Genomic DNA, 18,883 nt, shown 5'->3' with positions numbered 1-18,883 from the left:
TCCCCTCTGCCAGTGGGGGGGACGGAAGAAGGGTATAAAGGCCCTTTCAGAGCCAGTCTGAGGATCACCAAGGACTTTGGGGCAGCATGCAGCAGATGGAAGGGACCCTATGAAGCAGAAGCTGAAACTGCGTGACTCAGGGATTCACCCTCTTCAACATCTTCCCCTGGCAAGGAACAGATTACTGTCACAATAAGCTTTGTGGATCCTGTACCAGCTATGTGAAAAGGAGCAATACTTGGGTGTAGGCTCCTCAGGTTATGGGGGTTGTGAAGTCCCTTCCATGCTAACACTGAAAGCAGTTTCCCACAAGACCAAAACCAGAAATCCTTTAGGTGAGTGCAGTCCTCGTGTCAGAAGACACATAATGGTTCCTTAGCAATCTTCTCATGTGGTGACAGGCAACAAGGTGTTGAGGAAGACAAATGGTTGATTTGACCCTCTTTGACAAGTCTAATGCCTTTCAAATGTTTTAACAGTAATATGATATGTAAAATGTAAGTTGTGGCTGAGTACTTTATTGAGCTATGTTACAGGGCTACAAACAGTATTCTTGAGAGATTATATGTCAAGGGAGGGTAGTTATTGCTTTTAGTTCTGTTAAAGTGGGACGAAGATACTGATTACATGTTAGAAATTGGAGTCCTTAGAAATAATTTTTTCTGTGAACAGCACAATTTGACCAAGCTTGACATCTAGTGTCTGTCTCCTCTGGCTTCTTAATCCACCACCTCGCTTTCAGAGAACCTTTATTAGCACCTCTTCTAATACTTCAAATGTGTTTGAATGTAAGAGGTGCTAATAAATATTGACTTGTATGTGTGATCAGGTAAGACACATTTGTCTTGGAAAACCCAGAAGTTGAGAGCAGAAATGTGCATTTATTTTTTTTTTTTCTTCTCCCAACATTTCATATTGTCAGCCTTCTTTTTTTTTTTTTTTGCAACATTTAGGACTTTATTCTTTTGTTTTTATGTTTAAAGCAATAATTTCACATGGTTGTATGTCTGAAGACCTGGAACTTCAAAAATGTACTGTCAGCTTCATAATAAATTCTTACAGTGAGCAGTATTGTAATTTTCTGTTTCATTGCCTTTGTAAGCCTTTATCTGAATACTTTTGAAAGGAAAACAGCATGTACTTTCAGCAGGGATTTTCTTTTTAGTACTGTGGAATACCTGACTCGTGAGAATATAAAACTTTAAAATTGTATTTACATTGAAACAAACAGATTTTTGAATCTACTGGTGTAGCAGCAAAGTCAACTTGGGGTTTAATAACTTGTGTGATAAAATTTGGGTTTTAGTTTAAATAACAAGCGTGAACAGGTCCAGTGTTTTATAGGAAACTGAGAAGAACGATTAATATGTGGTTTAGGATTTTTTTTTCATTAATACACGATTGGAGTCATCGTGTCCTGCTCCTGCGCTCTCAGACAGGCAGAGTGCACCGCCAGAAATTTAGCAAGCTGTGAGTTAAACTTGAAAAGAAAAACCTCTGAAGGCAGTTCCTGAGTCTCTTTCTAGTAATGACTGTAAACATTATTCATTCAGCTTTTAAGCCAGAATTAATCACAACTAGTTCATACCCATTTGTAGTGGATAATATTGTCATTTAGTTAGAATAGCTCTTCTCTCCCACTTTTATTTTAAAAGAGAGAGAGACTGCTTCTTTCTCTGGCTTGGTTTTGACAAGCTAGAAGGATTTTGGCTTGGCTTGCTGTTCTCCCTTCCACTCAGTGTAGCCTTGAGCTTTCTTTGCCCTGCTGCAGTTGGAATTAATCTTCCCTGAATTGGCCAGAACTGTGGTTAGTGTTTCAGGTTATGTCTCACTACTGTCTGTACTCATTTGTTGTAGCGTAGTTCCACTGGGATCTTATCTGTTAGAAGATGACTAAATCCTCCTTGTCAGTCATCTTCTGCTCTGGAAATTGCCTTTCTTTATGCATCAGCCTCAATCTGCTTTCTGTTCCATTGCCCTGTTTACCCATTTTCCATCTCAGGGCCATGGGATACTATTAATCTATGGTGTGCATTTTGCTGGATCACTTGATGAACCTGATTTGAGCCTTTCTGAATCTTGAGATGATGATTATATTTTGGATTAATGCCATCAAACTAGCAAGATGAATCAATAGCGATTTTTGCTTGTGTGAATGCTTTGCTTGATATTGCCAATGGCTTTGTGTCTAGCCAGCTTTGTGACTGTCCTAAGCACTGGGAGAAATGTGTTGCAATAGCAGTCAAAAGAAGATGGTGAGAGGAAGGAGTTGCCTGTTTTCAAATAGCTCATATCCTGAGACAGGACATCAGAGAATCTCCTTCTGGACCAGGTTATCTAGCCAGTTGCTCTAGCAAATGTGTTCCATGATGAAAGTAAGCATGGTAATACTGCAACACTGAGCAGCTTACATTCATTGCAGACCACATATAGCATCAGGAGCGGGGGTGGAATGACATTTGCAGTAGAGCTAGAAACCCTCACATGAAGTGCTGTGTCTTGGCTCTCCACCACTTGTCTAGTGGTACATAAAATGGGGAAACATTGCTGGAGGAAGGATGTCATGTTCATGAAGACTTGTGCTGAGTTCAGCTCATATCTGATGTGCAAGGTAATTATGGTAAGTGTCCCTGTGCAAGAAAAGGTTTGCCTTGGTCATGTGGCAGTTTGCCAGGCTGCCTCACGGCTGCTGTTGATTGTTTAATAATGTCCTGTCTTACTTCACTTTGTCCTTGTTTGTGAAGCAATTTAACAACTTGTACATCATTAGAGCACTTTAATTTGCGTCCCTTAGCTGACCCATGGCTGTGGAGTGAATATTTCTGCATTTGAAGAGGGAGATGGAGGAACCCTAGTGCAAGCCCAGGTCTTTGACATAAGAATGCTCTTCCCCTTGCTGTGTCTTAAACAGTATTTATGAAAGCAAGGGCAAGACCAGCCAGGGACAGCATTGGGTCACAGCGCTTAAGTCAGACCAGATCTATCAGCATCTTCATCGTTGACCAATTTCTACTTTTTTGAAGGTAAATGTTATCTTCTTTCTTCACAAAGGGTACCCAGACTACCTAATTTAGGGGAAAGCTTTCTATTTGTAGAGATGGATTTCAACTGTCGTGATACACAAATGAAAAGGAAGGTAATTTACTGCGAGCCAAATGCATAGTTGTTCTCTACCTTCTCTTTGTGTTCTATATAACTGGACTAGGGTAAACAAAAGCTATTAGATATCAGAGTCACTAGAAAAAAGAAAAGGTCTTTATCATTAGTGGGCATTGTACTGACAGCCCAACCATGTTTGTTGTAGTCTGTTTTGTCCTCAGTGAACTCTGTCAGCTGCTGGACACGAGTCAGTCATCTGGTAGGAAAGGCATGTGGCCTGTGACCTGGGGAGGTCTAGTTCATGAAGAGTGAGGTTGCTGGAAATATCTGTTGTATCTGATACAAGTGTGTTGTCAGACCACAGGAGATCAGATAGAACTTTGGTATGGACACACAGTTGATAGACTGTGTTGCAGTCTTCTGGGTACAGTTAATTCATCAAGTTGTTTAGCATAAATTTAAGCTGTGAATTTACTCATTCAACAAAGTCCTTCACAGTAAGGACTGGCACAGACTATCCTTAAACCCTGTAACCTCATTTGCTATTAAGAGGCTGTCTCCTGCTGATGGTCTTTGATGCTCTACAGGGCCTGACAGGGATGCAGTTAATCTTCTCCATAGCAGCCTGTATGGTGCAGTGCTTTGGATTTGGGACTAAAGCACTGTTGATAACCAGTATTTTGGCTACTGCTGAATGTCCTCCCTTTTGGGAGGTACCCTTTACTCAGAGCCTAGCTGGGCTTCTTTATTTCTTAAATTCCTCTTTCTTCCATTTATTAAGCTGTCTGTTCTCACCCACAAATTTTCTTGCTTTTTTTGTTCTTCTCCTATTGACTGACAGGGGTGAGCAAGTGGCTGTGTGGGGCTTTGCTGCTGGCTGGGGTCAACCTACCACCTGTAATTGATTAAAAAAATTCAAATAAGCATTTCTTACATTTTTTTCCATACTGATCTTTTGCTTTATAGGAATTATAGGCATTTACAGAATTCCACACGGCTTCTTGAAGATCCTGCCTTAAAATTCTTCCTTGTAATGCTTTTACAAATCAAGATTAAGAGGTTTAACATGCTGAAACTGATACCTTCTGCATTGACTTATAATGCTGTGTTGTCTCCTCAACCCTCTGTCTCCCTGTTTGATCTCATACTTGACATAAAAGCCCTGTGGGCTATAGGTCCTCTTGCTCAAGAAATGCCACACTCTGAAGACTCTGGTCAGTGGGTAGGAATGGGAGTCTATCTCAAACGAAACAGAGAAGAAGGAAAAAAAATCAATGCAGATATCCACTCCCACTTTACTACCTCAGTAGCAGCAAAAATGTTACCACATGTGGCAAAGGTATCAGTAGAAAGGAATTAATTTTCTTGTTTCTTCTGTTATCTAGCAGAAAAATTATATGTTATTGAAAATGGTCGATCTCAGAAACATTAATTTTCTATTCTGTGTTCAAATAGTTCAGATTGTCATTGGCTTTTAAAAGCCATTCCTTTTATTAAAAATGTCGTAATTTCTGGTGGACTGAGCTGGCAAAAATTTGCCTAGTCTTGGGTAGCCACGCTTGACAATAGTTTGCTTAAAGTTTTTGTTTGTTTCTTAGCAATTGTGTGAGTACAGTGTAACTGCAACATGACCAGTAAGCAGAGCTCAAATAGACTGATGTCTGTATTCAGTTTTTGTGCTATATCCTTGTTATGTTTTCCTTCTGGTGGTGGTTGAAGCTGTAGTTTCTAAAAAGCTGAGCTGGCTTAATGGCTCCTTGCTGTGTCCCTTTGCTAGTGCTGGGTTTGCTGTTAGTGCTGTGGATCATTTCAGCTCAGGACCTCAGCAGAAAATGACTGCCTTTTTGTGTCTGGGTTAGTTTTTTCTTGAACTGTTAGCTGTTTTGTGGATGGCTTTTGAGTACTGTAACTGGTGTAATATATGTTGTGGGAGGAGCTGGACCACCTTCTGTAGGTGGTAGAGTCACTTGATTACAAGGTCACCATCTTAAAAACCATACCATCCTTCAGCTGGCTGCATTGACAGGCTCTAAATGAGCCCCCTCATTCAGCCTTGAATGGCTACCACCGAAATGCAGGGTTTACAGGTGATTGGGATTGAGGAGAAAACTGGATACCCAAAATGGCTCTATTGAAGATTACAGCCTATGGGAAAGGGCATGTTCAACAGCTGGTGGTTTGTGGAGTCTCCTTGATCCTGGGTAATAGTGAGGTTTACATAGACCTCTACTTTTTAGGAAATGAATAGGAAGTGAGCGCCCTAAGGGGGTTATGACCTGCGTCCAGCTTCGGGTTCAAACTAGTGACTGGTTCTTTCATTAAAAAAGTATGTGCTGTTTTCTGTGACTTGCAGATTTCAACCCATATTGTTGGCATTGTATATAGTAAAGATTTTAAAGCATTTGTCTTTCCAGCCCTCTCACAGTTCTGGATGTATGGGTGTAACTCTTGTGGACTTTCTTTATTTTGCAGTTGCTGCGGGAGCTCAAGCATCCAAATGTCATTTCTCTGCAAAAGGTGTTTCTTTCTCATGCTGACAGGAAAGTGTGGCTTCTCTTTGACTACGCTGAGCATGACCTCTGGGTAAGGTGAATTGTTTGTAGGTACCAGGCTTAAAGTTTTAGCTGCAGAAAAGGACAAGGTCAGGGAAAACACATTGGTTTAAAAATAGTGTGACCTCTTACTCCCTGTTTGTTGGAAACTCTTTCAGTACTCAAAGAAAAGCAATGGAAAATGTTGGGTAAACACACTACACAGTCAGTCTGTGACCTCTATAGGAAGATAAAATCTGTGTTCAGCTCTCAGTAGCTAGAAATCTAGTTAAATAAATGCAGATACAGCCTTCCATTACAGCTTAAGCAGGGTGCAGGAAAATATAATTGATTATGCAGGTGGATTCCCTTTGAAAAATGACAGAATTACAGACTGAATGCTGCTGTTCAGAGTTTTAGGTACATTGCATGTCATCCATGAATGGATGTGGGAGTGATGCCACTGTATGTAATGGAAATTTCATTCATATGTTTCAGCAGAACAGCTTTTTACTCATCTTCTGAGATTTCATATATTTGGGAGAAAGGCTGTTTATTCCTAATTGCAAAACACAGCTTTAGAATGTAAATGCATTGGAGGCCAGGTAAATTTCTTTTAAGATGCATACATTTTTCTTCTATTAATTTAATATTTGTAAGCTCAACATCCATTTGGAAATACTTAGTGGCATTGTAAAGAATCCAAAATACCATGCAACCTTGACTTGCCTGAAAAAAAGGTACGTGGTCTTCAAATTAAATCTTACATGCGTTCTGAGCTCTGCTCACATAATAGAATCTTAAAAGAGATCAAGACAATTCGGATCAAAGAGGCAATTTGGAATGAGACGGAATCTTTGATGCATGCATTAGCGTAAGAATTACGCAGCATGAATCATGAGGTTTTTTTTTTTCTCTGCATGTAGTTTAGTCAGGAAGCATAAACCAAAGCAAAACTGAATTCTTTAGAAAATAGGGTTCATTGTATTTGGGAATAATTCAGCAGTATTTGCTGAAGAGCTAGTGTGTCGGTTTTCCTTCAGCTAAGCTGAATTGAGGGTATTTTCTCCCAGTTAAATGTCTTGGAAGCTCTGGTATTTGGTATTGAGATCTTGTTTCCAAAATAAAATTAAAGTGTGGGGGGGAAAGGTTACTGGGTCGAGACATTGTAATGTCAAGACATTCTAAAAGCTGATGTACAAAACAACGACAAAAGCAAACCCAGACCCAACATATTTTTACCTAGAGAAAAGAACAAGCACTTTCTTACTTTTTCACTGCTCTTCCATATTTATGATCTGTTAACCTCCAGAAGTTTAGGAATGTCTGAGTTTGTTGCGGGATTTTTGTTTCAAAATATGCTGGAAGGGTTAATGTTTGTTTGGATGATTGTGACTAGTAGTGACCTGTCCTTGTTTGTATTGATACATTTCTGAATTACTGCAGAAGTACTTCTGTTAATGAAACACTGGCCTGTACATTAGCAGCTTAGGAATGACCCTCAATTTAGACCATGATGCTTACACGCACATACCTGTGCGAGCTCCAGAACTCCATGCCCATACCAGCTCCTGCTGGTTCACTATACCAGGATGCAAGAAACACTGCTGCAGTGACTGGGCTGGCTCTGTGCCCCAGAGAGCCAGCTATGGACCAACTCCTCCAGTCCTGAGCATATCTAGTGCAGCAGGTCTGAAGCAACACTAGAGGAAAGGGCACAGAGTGTATTGGAGTGGGAATAAAAAAGTCCAGGAGAGCCATCTGTCTCTGAGTATTCACTTCTGTCTGGCCACTGTATGAAAAATAACTTTTCCTTTGGAGTCAGTTGAAGTGGAAGGTGAAATTTGTGGCTCAAGCTGAGGGATGCTCATGCACGAGGTGCTTGGCTGACTGGGCAAAGACTCTCACCTTTTCATCAGTGTTTTTTTTCCTCTGTGCAGCTCCATTTTTACCTTTGAGAGGGCAGGGATGTGCCTTTTTCTCCCAGGAAAGACAAGCTCTATACCTGAAGCAAAGGAGGGTGGGCTGTATGGAGCTGGGCTCCAGCAAGAGAGGAAAGGCAGTTTCCCAAAGGGGTTTAAGTAGTTGGGTACTTCATTGGCACCTAGAATATGAAAGTTCAGGAATATAGGAGGAACATGTGATAAAAGTTTGGTGCCAGGTTTTGGATGGACAAGGTCAGGGCTGTTTTTATGATCTCACAAGTGCAAGCCAGTACAGGAAATAAGTGTGAATGCATGAAAAAAATCATTCTAGAAATGACCTCTCTCTTAAAAGGAGACAAGCATGGTTATCATGACCCTGACACACCTTATGCTATTGAAGTTAGTGGCACCTGTGACTCAAGTGCTAAGACAACATACCTTTTGGACTTCTCATTGTTGCTAGACAGTGCCTGTGTATACACTCTAAAATTGCTAAAGGTACTTTCTGCATCTGGCTTGGTGGCTGACTTTAAGGTTGACAGATTTATAACTTTGCTCTGTCAACAGCTTCTGTTTTTAGAGTCCGTGCTTTAAGCGTGTAGTAAATAAAGAAGGTATAAATCTGGGCATCTAATTAAAATGTTCAAAACTCCCAATACAGTTTGCAAGAAATTTGTCTTGACTTACGTGTTGAAATGTTAGTGTCATCATTACTGTTGGAAAAATCCTAAAATTAAGGTAATAAAGGAACTAGGTGATGCACTTTTAATTCTGTGCTGTGATATAGAAAATCTAAGCCTATCTTAACAAAAAAGAATCCCCAAATAAAAATACCCGAAAAACCTCCAAGGTCAGTGGTCTGCGAGGCAGTTGGCTTTGGCAGTTGTATTGGTTTTGTATTCCTCATCCCACTGTGGGAGAGTGACTGAGTGGCTGTGTGGGGCTTAGCTGCCTGCCAGGGTTAACCACAGCAACAACTGATTTCATTTGAGAGTTTCCCTTGGGACAGCCATCACTTTACCTCATATAGTATTAATTTTCTGGTACTAAAAGTACAACTTCCTAGTTATGAAAATGAATGATGAAAGGTTGGAAAAAAACCTAAAAATTCTGTGTAAGGAATTGCTGGCAATTTTTTGTGTAATGCTGTAGATAACATTACACTTTTTCATTCTGATTTCTTTTTCCCCTTTACAGCATATAATCAAGTTTCACAGGGCTTCTAAAGCAAACAAGAAACCAGTTCAGTTACCTCGGGGAATGGTGAAGTCGCTGTTATATCAGATCCTAGATGGTATTCACTACCTGCATGCTAACTGGGTGTTGCACAGGGATTTGGTAAGTGGATCCGCAATGGGTTTTAGCACTGGGATGATGACTGAGGGCAAGGATGGGTTTGTTTTATGGAAAATTTATGGGGAGAAAACACCTTTTTGCTAAGGGCATGTGTTAATAAATAGGTATTTTTGTACTGCAGTCAGCCTTGATTAGTAGAGTAAATTTTAAAAGCTGGCTATGATCTGATATGTCAGTGAAGTATATCAGATGGCTGGTTTCCATTTTTGATTTTCTAAAGAAACTACTTTAAAAGTGTTCATTTAAATAACAGGCATGTTGAGGTACAGAAAATGCCTTTGGTAGTATCACTGCAGGCAAGATAAATAACTAAGTACAGCATGTGTGTAGGTGGGAGAGAGGATGATTGGCTGCATGAACTGCTGAAAAAATAAAAACTCCTTAAAATTATCACTTTTACTTACAAAGTAACTTTTGAAGGCTGTTATCTTCTTCTAGTACTTACAATCTGTCAAAAATACAGCCATGCCAACTTTTGAAGACTTCTGCAAATAAGCTAATGTTTATCCAAATTACGTAAAAGCGACACATTTTGAACCTGAGTGGTTTTTAACCAGCAAATTCCATTACATATTTAAAATTAGTGAATCTCATCAGTTCTTATGTGTATTTGCCTTTGAAATATGCCCATGGCTGGCTGGGCTGGTTCTTTCTGTCTTAATATCGGGCAGTTTTTCCAACTCAGTTGTCTGTAGCTCTTATTCTTAGAAGTAAACTGGGGGGGGGGGGGGGGGGTTATCAAAGTATTATCTGTGTATGATGCTTCTAATAACTGAAATTTCATTAGTGCATGAGAGTGTCATTAGTTTGACCTTTCAGTCCCATGAATCAGTATTACCAGTGTTATTCTGTGCTTGGTGCAGTAAGTCTGGCTTCCTTATTACTCTTTCAGAGTCACTTTTTGTCTTTGAAATAGCATTAATAGTGTTTCTGGAAGTGTAGTCAATGACTAGTTATTTGTCTTCTGTTTTTGTTCCTGCTAAGTCTTTACAGAGTGTCAGTGTCTGCTTAAACTGATGGGGAAAAGATATAACTTGGATAAATAACATTTTCAGAACTGAAATCATAGAATCATAGAATAGTTAGGGTTGGAAAGGTCCTTAAGATCATCTAGTTCCAACACCCCTGCCATTGGCAGGGACACCTCACACTAAACCATGTCACCCAAGGCTCTGTCCAACCTGGCCTTGAGCACCGCCAGGGATGGAGCATTCACAGCTTCCCTGGGCAACCCATTCCAGTGCCTCACCACACTTACAGTAAAGAATTTCTTCATTATATCCAGTCTAAATTTCCCCTGTTTAAGTTCTAACCCGTTATCCCTTGTCCTGTCCCTACAGTCCCTAATGAATAGTCCCTCCCCAGCATCCCTATAGCCTCCCTTCAGAATGCAGGGAAGTTTTGCTTTATTAATATAATTCTATGGATATTGTTTCTAATTTGCTCCTGGTCTTAGAAACAGAACAGAAGCCTTAGCACTGAGGGGAGAAGTCAGAAAAATTGTGGCTTTGTTGAGACTCATGTAATAGTGGAGCACAACATAATGTAGAAATATATAGTGCTTGTTACTACTTAGACATGCTTTGTTTTAAACCAAAATGTAATGTTATGTAAATGTTCTGCCTGCACCAGTACTCTTTGGTATATTGGTAAGAGGCACACAGGAAGCAAATGACCTATAATCAAGCATCTTAATTGTTCTGATGTTTTACTTTCTACAGTTTCAGAGAATTTAAGAACCTAAGCATAACTGAATTTAAAAAGAAAACCATGCAGATTGTTAACTGGATGGCTCAGGAGATTGGTAATTTGTTACAGAGCCTTTCACATCTAGGTCTGTAGCTCAAATACAGTTTAAGTTGGCAACTGCAAAAAACTGTTACCATCTCATTTTCTGACCTATGTGAAAAGAGTTGGTGGTCTCAGTCCAGCACAAAGTGTTCTTCCAGCAGAAAAACCACTATCACAATTGGCTGTCTTTTCATAATCTAAGGAAGAGACCAAAAGCTTGAGGCAGAGACTGAGACGTCTTCCCACTGGAACCTTGTCAAGCCATTTTGGTGAGAATCTTATGAAACCTGTGCTGGGGCTGCCTGTGCTGCCTTGTCTGTGGAAATTTTTTGGGTTTGCTGTTTTGAAACCGTGGAGTTTGAGCCGAATTTAGAAGGCATGTGTTTCAAGCAGGAGAAAGGTCAGAATTGTATCCGTCAGGTATTTTCTTCTTTTCATCAGGGAATAGACTGAATAACAGAAGGGTTTCTATCTAGTGTTTTGTTCTAGCAATACAGGGGCATACTGGTGCAAAGTTAAGCTTGTCATTCGGGACTTCAGTGGCACATACAGTCTGATCAAAGCAAAATAACTGACATTAGCACTTGTTCTTAGATGTGGGCTTCTATTCCAGGTTACCTGTAATATTAGCCTTCAGGAGTATTGGTGTTAAATAATTGATTTTCACTCTTGGCTGGATGGCTAGACAGATTTGATGTTTCTCCTCCCTTTAAAATGATGTGTTGCTAAATGTTTTGTGTTTACCTAGATTTAGGTGTGTACAGATACACCCATGTTGTTGCTCAAATAACATTCTTGCTGTTGTTTCATTCACTAGCTATTATAAGAGTGATGGTTCTTGGGGTGGTGGGAAGCATAAGAATAGTACTTTGGCAGAAAAAAAATGTTCTTTACTACGTCTCTCTTAGGATAAGGATTTGCTTAAAGGGTAAGAAAGCTCATCTCTTGGGAAAGCAATTATCTTTCATTGAAGTGCAATTTTCTGCTTTGGGGTTTTGGTTTATTTTAAGACGTCTTAATGAAGGTAGCTTTTAGGTAGCTAATATTTTGGAGTTTTTGAGATCTTGACTTGTGTAATCAGAAACAAAGTATGGCATAAAGTAACTCCTTTTGGTTTAGGCAATAAAATTTAATGGTGATTACAATCATCAACTTAGACTGAAATTTGTCTTCATAATGGTGGAATTGAGCAGTTTTCAGTTCCTGTAAGATTCTTAAAAAAATATCTGTTCTGTATGAAACAGTAAAAACTGTAGGAAGACAATAGTTGTCTGTTGGGGGTTTTGTAGTTGTGGTTTGCCTTTTACAAAGGAAATGCATACAAATCTTAGCAATAACTATTTAAACTCTTTGCTGCTTTTTTTTGTCCTCTTTCACTGCTTACGTGAAAGCCAATTCACTGTTTCCATCAGAGCAAGAGAGATGTGGATTGTATTTGTTGTCTGAACACCGCTGTGCTTGAGTAGTTAGCTTTTCCATAAGGCTGAAACACCAGTAAAATTTTTCAGCACGAGTGTCAGTCCTTTTAAAGTTTCTTATTTGACTTGCATATGCTTCAGCTTTTTTAAATTTCATGACTGAGAGCAATTGAAAGCAGATTGTTTATTCATGCTCTGACTGTAGCAGGAAGGAAATAACACTTCATGTAATTACCACAAAGTGCATCAATTATAGTTTTAGTAATATTTTGAATTTAGTTATCAAGCATGCTTCAAACATACTGTGTTTTGCTGACTACTTTTTCTAGTATTTTTTCCTGTTTATGATATCCAGCTATTGGGCTTCTTCCTTTACTCAAAGTTCTTATTCCACACCAAAAATAAGCATAAGCAGAAGAGTGGCTATAGATATGTTTTCATCAATCTGCAACCTCAAGAGCAAGAGAAAAGAGAGGATGCTTGTAAGATTTCAAGTAATGGGCCTAAAATAGAGGTCCCTTTTCATGGTACAGCAACATCTGTCACACCTGTTAGTATATAAAAGTGTATCTTTCTTTAATATTAGTTTGTAATGGCCTTGTCCACGCAGTTGGGATGTGGCCATTTGCAAACTAGCACTAGCACAGGATACTGCAGCCTATTTAATATGTTTCTAGTGTGCAGCTCGACTGAACTGCTGCTGCAGGATGAGCACTGGTTTTTAACAAGCTTTCAGACAGACAAGTTTAATACAGTTGGAATGTAGCTTCCTGGGACCTCTTCCCAAGGGTACCTGCTGCCAGCTTTGGGATTACTAAGAACATTAAATATTTTCTTTCAACAGTAAATGAGGAGACCCACTGCCAGGGTTTGTTTTTGTAGACATCCATGGCTTCCCAGGCTCTGGCTGTGAATCACCAAAGTATATGCTTTAGGCAAAGTTAAATATATGGAACATTTACCCTGCCAGTTTTCTCTTTTCCACATTAGAGCTCTTGAATCCAAGGATGTCTCTCTCATCAATATTCAAAGAATACTTCAGAAATACATGAATGCCCTTCAGTCCTGCTCTAGTGCTTACGGAAATGGTCATCTGAAGAAATGCACCTAAATGCTTAAAAACAAGTAGTCATGTGCACAACTTTTCCTACTAGAAAGAAGTTACCAGCTTTTAAAAGCAGGATGGTCTTCTACCCTCTTTAGATATATAAATGGATAATGGGCATTATTTCCCAAAAGGTATTGTAATGACTTGCTAGTGATTTGCTTTAAAAGGAGGAAGAAACAAACAACCCAACCCAAACCCAATCACAGTTTTGGTTGTCAGCTGTTGCATTTCCCAAGATATTTCTGTTTCCAAGGTGTTTTTCATTATGTAAGTGTGCTTTTGTGAGTTCACAAAAGAACAATGTGTCTGGCAAAACCTTGTGTTCTTGCATAGGCTGTACTAACATGCTTCTCTGTAATTTACTGTAATTCTAAATATTCCCTAGTTAAAATAGCATTATCTGCTGTTTCTTAATTCTCTTATTTACAGGGAACATGACTACTCTCTGCCCACTGTTCTGAGCATTTTCTTTGTCTTAGAGGGAACTTTCAAACCAGTAAATAATAAAAGTGATTTTACTTTTTAAGAACTGCTGTGCCAAATGAGAATCCATTTGTCTGGCTTTCATCTTGGACATCACTGTTGGCTGAGGCCTGTTAGGTCAAGCTCTTGATTGAGTCATGTCTGTCAGGTTTGTACAAATGCAGGTGTAAAGTTAGAAATCTAGAATATATTGCTGCAGTACTGCTAGCCTTCCAGTCAGAAAATTAGAAGGCGTAATGCTTGGGGATCTTTAAATTCACCGTAAAATCATAGAAACAAATCATTGTGAGACCACTCTCTTTGAAAGGTCATAGCTATCAGGGGTGGTTCCTGAGGGGAAAAAAGCAAAATTATCACTCCAGTTTTCAAGAAGGGCAAGAAGAGGATCTGGAAAATTATATGCCAGTCACTCTCACCTTGGTCACCGGGAAGGTGATGGATTAAATACTTCTGGAAGCTATTTCTTGATATCTGAAAGACATAAAGGTGATGGGGAATAGTCAGCATGGATTTATGAAGGGGAAATCATGCTTAGCCAACCTGAAAGTCTTTAATGACTATGTCAGAAGACCAGTGGGTGTTGCTTACTTTAGTAAGGCTTTCAACACTACATCCCGTAATATCCATGTAGACAAACAAATGAAGTACAGACTCTCAGAGTACACAGAGGAGTGAGGTGGGCTGAAAGCTGGTCGAGTTCATGGGCTCAAAGGATTGTGATCATTGCTATCAAGCTGGACACCAGTCACTAGTGGAGCATCGGACAGGCTGATGCTGGGTTCAGTGCTGTTTAGCATCATCATTAATAACCTGGACAATAGGACAGGACACACCCTTAAAAAGTGAGCACATGATTTTCAGAGTTGCCTTCCAACCTCAGCCGCTTTGTGAATGTGTTATAGAATCATAGAATAGTTAGGGTTGGAAAGGACCTTAAGATTATGTAGTTCCAACCCCCCTGCCGTGGGCAGGGGCACCTCACACTAAACCATCTCACCCAGGGCTTTATCCAACCTGGCCTTGAACGCTGCCAGGGATGGAGCATTCACAAGCATGTCGAGGTCCCTCTGCATGGCATCCCTTCCTTCCAGTGTATCAACCGAACCACACAGCTTGGTGTTATTGGCAAACTTGCTGAGGGCACACTCAATCCCACTGTCCATGTCAGCAGCAAAGATGTTGAACAAGACCGGTCCCAACACCAATCCCTGAGGGACACCACTTGTTACCGGTCTCCAGCCGGACACTGAGCTATTGACCACAACTCTTTGCATGCAGCCATTCAGCCACTTCTTTATCCACCGAGTGGTCCATCTATCAGATTGATGTTTCTCCAATTTAGAGACAAGGATGTCGTGTGGGACAGTGCCAAATGCTTTGCACAAGTCCAGGTAGATGACATCAACTGCTTTACTGCTGTCCATCAGTTCTGTAGCCCCATCACAGAAGGCCACCAAATTGGTCAGATAGGATTTCCCCTTAGTGAAGCCATGCTGGCTGTCACTAAGTACCTTTTTGTTTTTCATGTGCCTTAGCATGCCTTCCAGGAGAATGTGCTCCAGGATTTTGCCAGGCACAGAGGTGAGACTGACTGGTCTGTAATTCCCCGGGTCTTCCATTTTCCCCTTCTTGAAAATGGGGGTTATATTTCCCTTTTTCCAGTCGTCGGGAACTTCACCTGACTGCCATGATTTTTCAAGTATGATGGCCAGTGGCTTAGCAACTTCATTCGCCAGCTCCTTCAGGACCCACGGATGGATTCCATCAGGTCCCATGGACTTGTGCACGTTCAGATTTTGAAGATGGTCTCGAACCAGATCCTCTCCTACAGTGGGCCCAAGGTCTTCCTTCTCACAGTCCCTGTGTCTGCCTTCCAAGACTTGGTTGGTGTGGTCAGAGCCTTTGCCAGTGAAGACCAAGGCAAAGAAGTCATTCAGAACCTCAGCCTTCTCCAAATCATGTGTAGCCAGTTCTCCCGAGAGCTTCTGGAGGGGGCCTGTGTTGTCCCGAGTCTGTTTTTTTATTTGCTACATGCCTGTAGAATCCCTTTTTGTTATCCTTAACATCCGTAGCCAAGTTTAATTCTAACTGGGCCTTAGCTTTCCTAACCTTATATCTTTGATTTAATTTGATCTGTCTCAAAAAATTCAATTACTGCTTTTTCAAAATCTAAAATCATGACAAATCAATAGAAGCTGTGGTAGAGGGGAAGTGGGAGCAGGAGTGAGTAAGAATATGAAAGATCAAATAGCTCAAATGAAAAAGGAACAATGTGAAGAAAGAAGTGCACTACAAAACCTTTGCAGTGAAGGAGGACACTTTGTGATGAATCTTGACTGATGAGAGGGAGGACATGATGCCATTTTCTTTTCCTGAAAAAAAAAAGATGATGTATATCCCCACAAGTTTTTATGGAAGCTGCTTGGTCATAAAATGAAGCATGTATTTCTACTGGATCATCAAATCGTCACCCACTTTGATATGAAACACTTCTGTAACTGCAGTATCTCTAGAGGGAGATACCCTGGTCTTGAGAGATGAAAACAAAATGTCAGTTCTGTAGAATTAAAGTGTTATGGAGATTTATATTTTTAGACATCTCTTGGCCCTACGTCTTTTATTCTTAGCTCGAATACTGTTCCTATTGTGCTAAAGCAGTGGAATCAAATGGAAAATGTAAATGAAAATACAATATTCAATCTACTACTTTAGTTGTATTTGAGTCTTCATTGCAGGGCTTCTTGAGGATTTTGTCAATCAGCCATCTTTAAAGATATTGAACAGATCTCTCTTAATTCATAGGCCACCTCCATTCAAACAGTTCTTGAAGGTAAATATAATATTTCATCTTCTTTACATGTTGATCATCTTTGATCTCAGATCAAGTGCAAGGTCATTTAAGAAGCTTTAAGTAATGGTTGTGAAAGGATAGAGTAGAACTCCAAGATTTGTAATATGTGGACTCAGCAGCTACACCTGAAAATAATTTTTATCTAAGCAACCAGTGTTTAGCAAAAATGGGAAACCAGTCCTAAAAATTCTTGTTAATCTTTTACCTCACAATAGATTCCTATTATTATAAGATGGAAGTGCTTAGTAGGGGAACATTTTGGATATATTTTTCTCCATATTTTTCTATATTTTGATTGCAAGTATAAAACTTAATTTTTCAACTTGGTTAAAATGGAAATGGGGGGTGCAAGGAAAGGTCAGAAATCTGACGATTTCACAAAAGGTTTCCAAATCCACCTCTGTTAGACTATTGCTTTTATTCAAAGCCCATTCCATTTACTTGATCATCAAATCCAGTCTTATCTGAGTATTAAAGACAAGTCTTTTGTTTCTTGGAACTGTCAATAACTTCTTGTTTTTAGCTCAATATTTCTTTTCCATAAATAATTCTTAAAATAACTAATCCTTTGAGGTGGGGAAAAAAAGTAAAAGGTGAGTCCCACAATCTTGGCTTTTAGAACTGGCAGTCATACTGGCAACACTGTTTTGCTCTATTCATAAATATACCTTGTTTTGAAACAACAGTAAACACAGTCTTTGTCTGAAGTATAAATTGAAGATCAAGGTAGAGCACTGTATATGTTTTAAGAGTTTTGTTACTTCACCTAGCCAATTATGTGACCAAACCTAAGCAGGCTTACTCTTAAGACTGTTAATGCCTAGAGGAAATGCAGGTAAAGTTCCTGAATTTGGAGTTCAATAGACAAAGAAGCTTCTACATCTAAGCAGTACGAGGTCAGAAAAGAAATGGAGGAAGCAAGGCTCCTTATTTAACCACCAAATATCTGAGGGAGAAATGAGTACAACAGGGATGACTATTTGGAGACATGAAGTTACATTGCATGGTTATCAATATTTTAGAGTGGTGCTTTTCACTGATCTGCTGCAGAACTGTCAAGACAGAAGCAATGCAAGAGTGTTTTTCCTGGCATTTCTATATCATAGCAAATCAAATAATTTTTAACTTGTGATCTCAGACCTATTAACCGGTAGTGAAGAACTGTTGCCAAAGGGGAACTGCAAATATGAGACTGAAAGTAACTTGTGGGTTTTCTTCATATAGCTATAAATACTGGTGTGAGGAGTACTACTTCTGTTTTCTCTCTCCTCTTTCCCTTAAAGCCCTTCAGTGCTAGATAGTGTTTCAGGACTGATGTTTTCAACCATTTACACTTTTGCCTTACAAGGTATCAAACCAAGGCAAGTCTTTTCAGTGCCTTTCATCAGAATTAATATTATTATGTAATATTAAAGGCTTTTAAAAAGTCTGCCTTTGGTGAAACATGCATTTAATAACAGCACCAGAAACATGTGAGTGTGCATGCTGCATACAGACTTTTAAACTGAAAATAAGTGATTTAGTGTTTTAGATAAGAGAAATTACTACCCATTAAAATCTTATATTATGTATCTCTTCTGTAAGGATCTCTGAGTGAAGGTATGGAGAATCCTATAGCAGACTGGGTGCAGGAGGAATATGTAGCAAAGCAGAAAGTTGAATAATCAAAACTGGCTTTCACAGGAAAATTGAACAGGTCATCTAAAAAGTGTTTGGATAAATGTGTAGGTGTTGCTCGAGTAGCATCATGTGTTAACCAGAAAATGTCAAGGATTTTTGTGATGAATATTTTAGTAAGAATACATAGAATGAAGAATAGTGGATTTTAATAAAGAAAAGTGGGGTTTGGGGGATGTTTTTGATCCTCATCTTGCTTAAAAAGTAAGTATCATATTTCATGTCAGTATATGTGTTGCATTGTTATTTCTGACTATGTAGGGAAAATCGGACCATTAGGAGACTTTACTTACTTTAGTATGTTATTTGTGAAGTTGTAGGAGCTCCTTGTGAAAGTTTCCTTCATTGTTTAAAAGTCCAAAAAGCTTGAGGTTTCTTCATTAGGCAACTTTCTTGTGTTTAGAAATGTGGTGGTCTGAAAATCTGCAGTCAGCTACCCAGAATTGTCTGACAGCTGAGGGATGCCATCACTTTGTATGTGCTTTATTTGGTTTTTTCAGTGGGTCATAAATTCATTTAGTAGTTATTACTGCTTCAGTCTGAGTCAATTTATACTGCTTTCACAAAGGCTTTAGAAAAGAGAAAGGAATGTGCAGTAAAACCTGTGCTAACTTCATTCTGTCATGCAGTACAAAAAATGGCAG

The 18,883-nt window shown here is 39.4% G+C and overlaps 1 protein-coding gene across 3 annotated transcripts in view; it reads left to right on the top strand.

Annotated features, from left to right (window-relative positions):
- CDK8 (cyclin dependent kinase 8) overlaps positions 1-18,883 on the top strand; it is a 75,248-nt gene that overhangs the window by 28,999 nt on the left and 27,366 nt on the right. For 2 of the 3 annotated variants that reach the window (XM_065678493.1, XM_065678492.1), the window contains exons 3-4: positions 5,572-5,682; positions 8,753-8,893. In XM_065678493.1, the coding sequence (XP_065534565.1) occupies positions 5,572-5,682; positions 8,753-8,893 (252 nt within the window). Of the gene's footprint in view, positions 1-5,571; positions 5,683-8,752; positions 8,894-18,883 lie in introns of those variants that run through there. The other variant, XM_065678494.1, reaches the window with a different exon arrangement.

This window comes from Lathamus discolor, chromosome 4 (assembly GCF_037157495.1).
Source record: "Lathamus discolor isolate bLatDis1 chromosome 4, bLatDis1.hap1, whole genome shotgun sequence".
Taxonomy (NCBI): domain Eukaryota; kingdom Metazoa; phylum Chordata; class Aves; order Psittaciformes; family Psittacidae; genus Lathamus; species Lathamus discolor.
The sequence above is the reverse complement of the archived record's forward strand: the minus strand, read 5'-3'. Positions and strand labels throughout refer to the sequence as shown.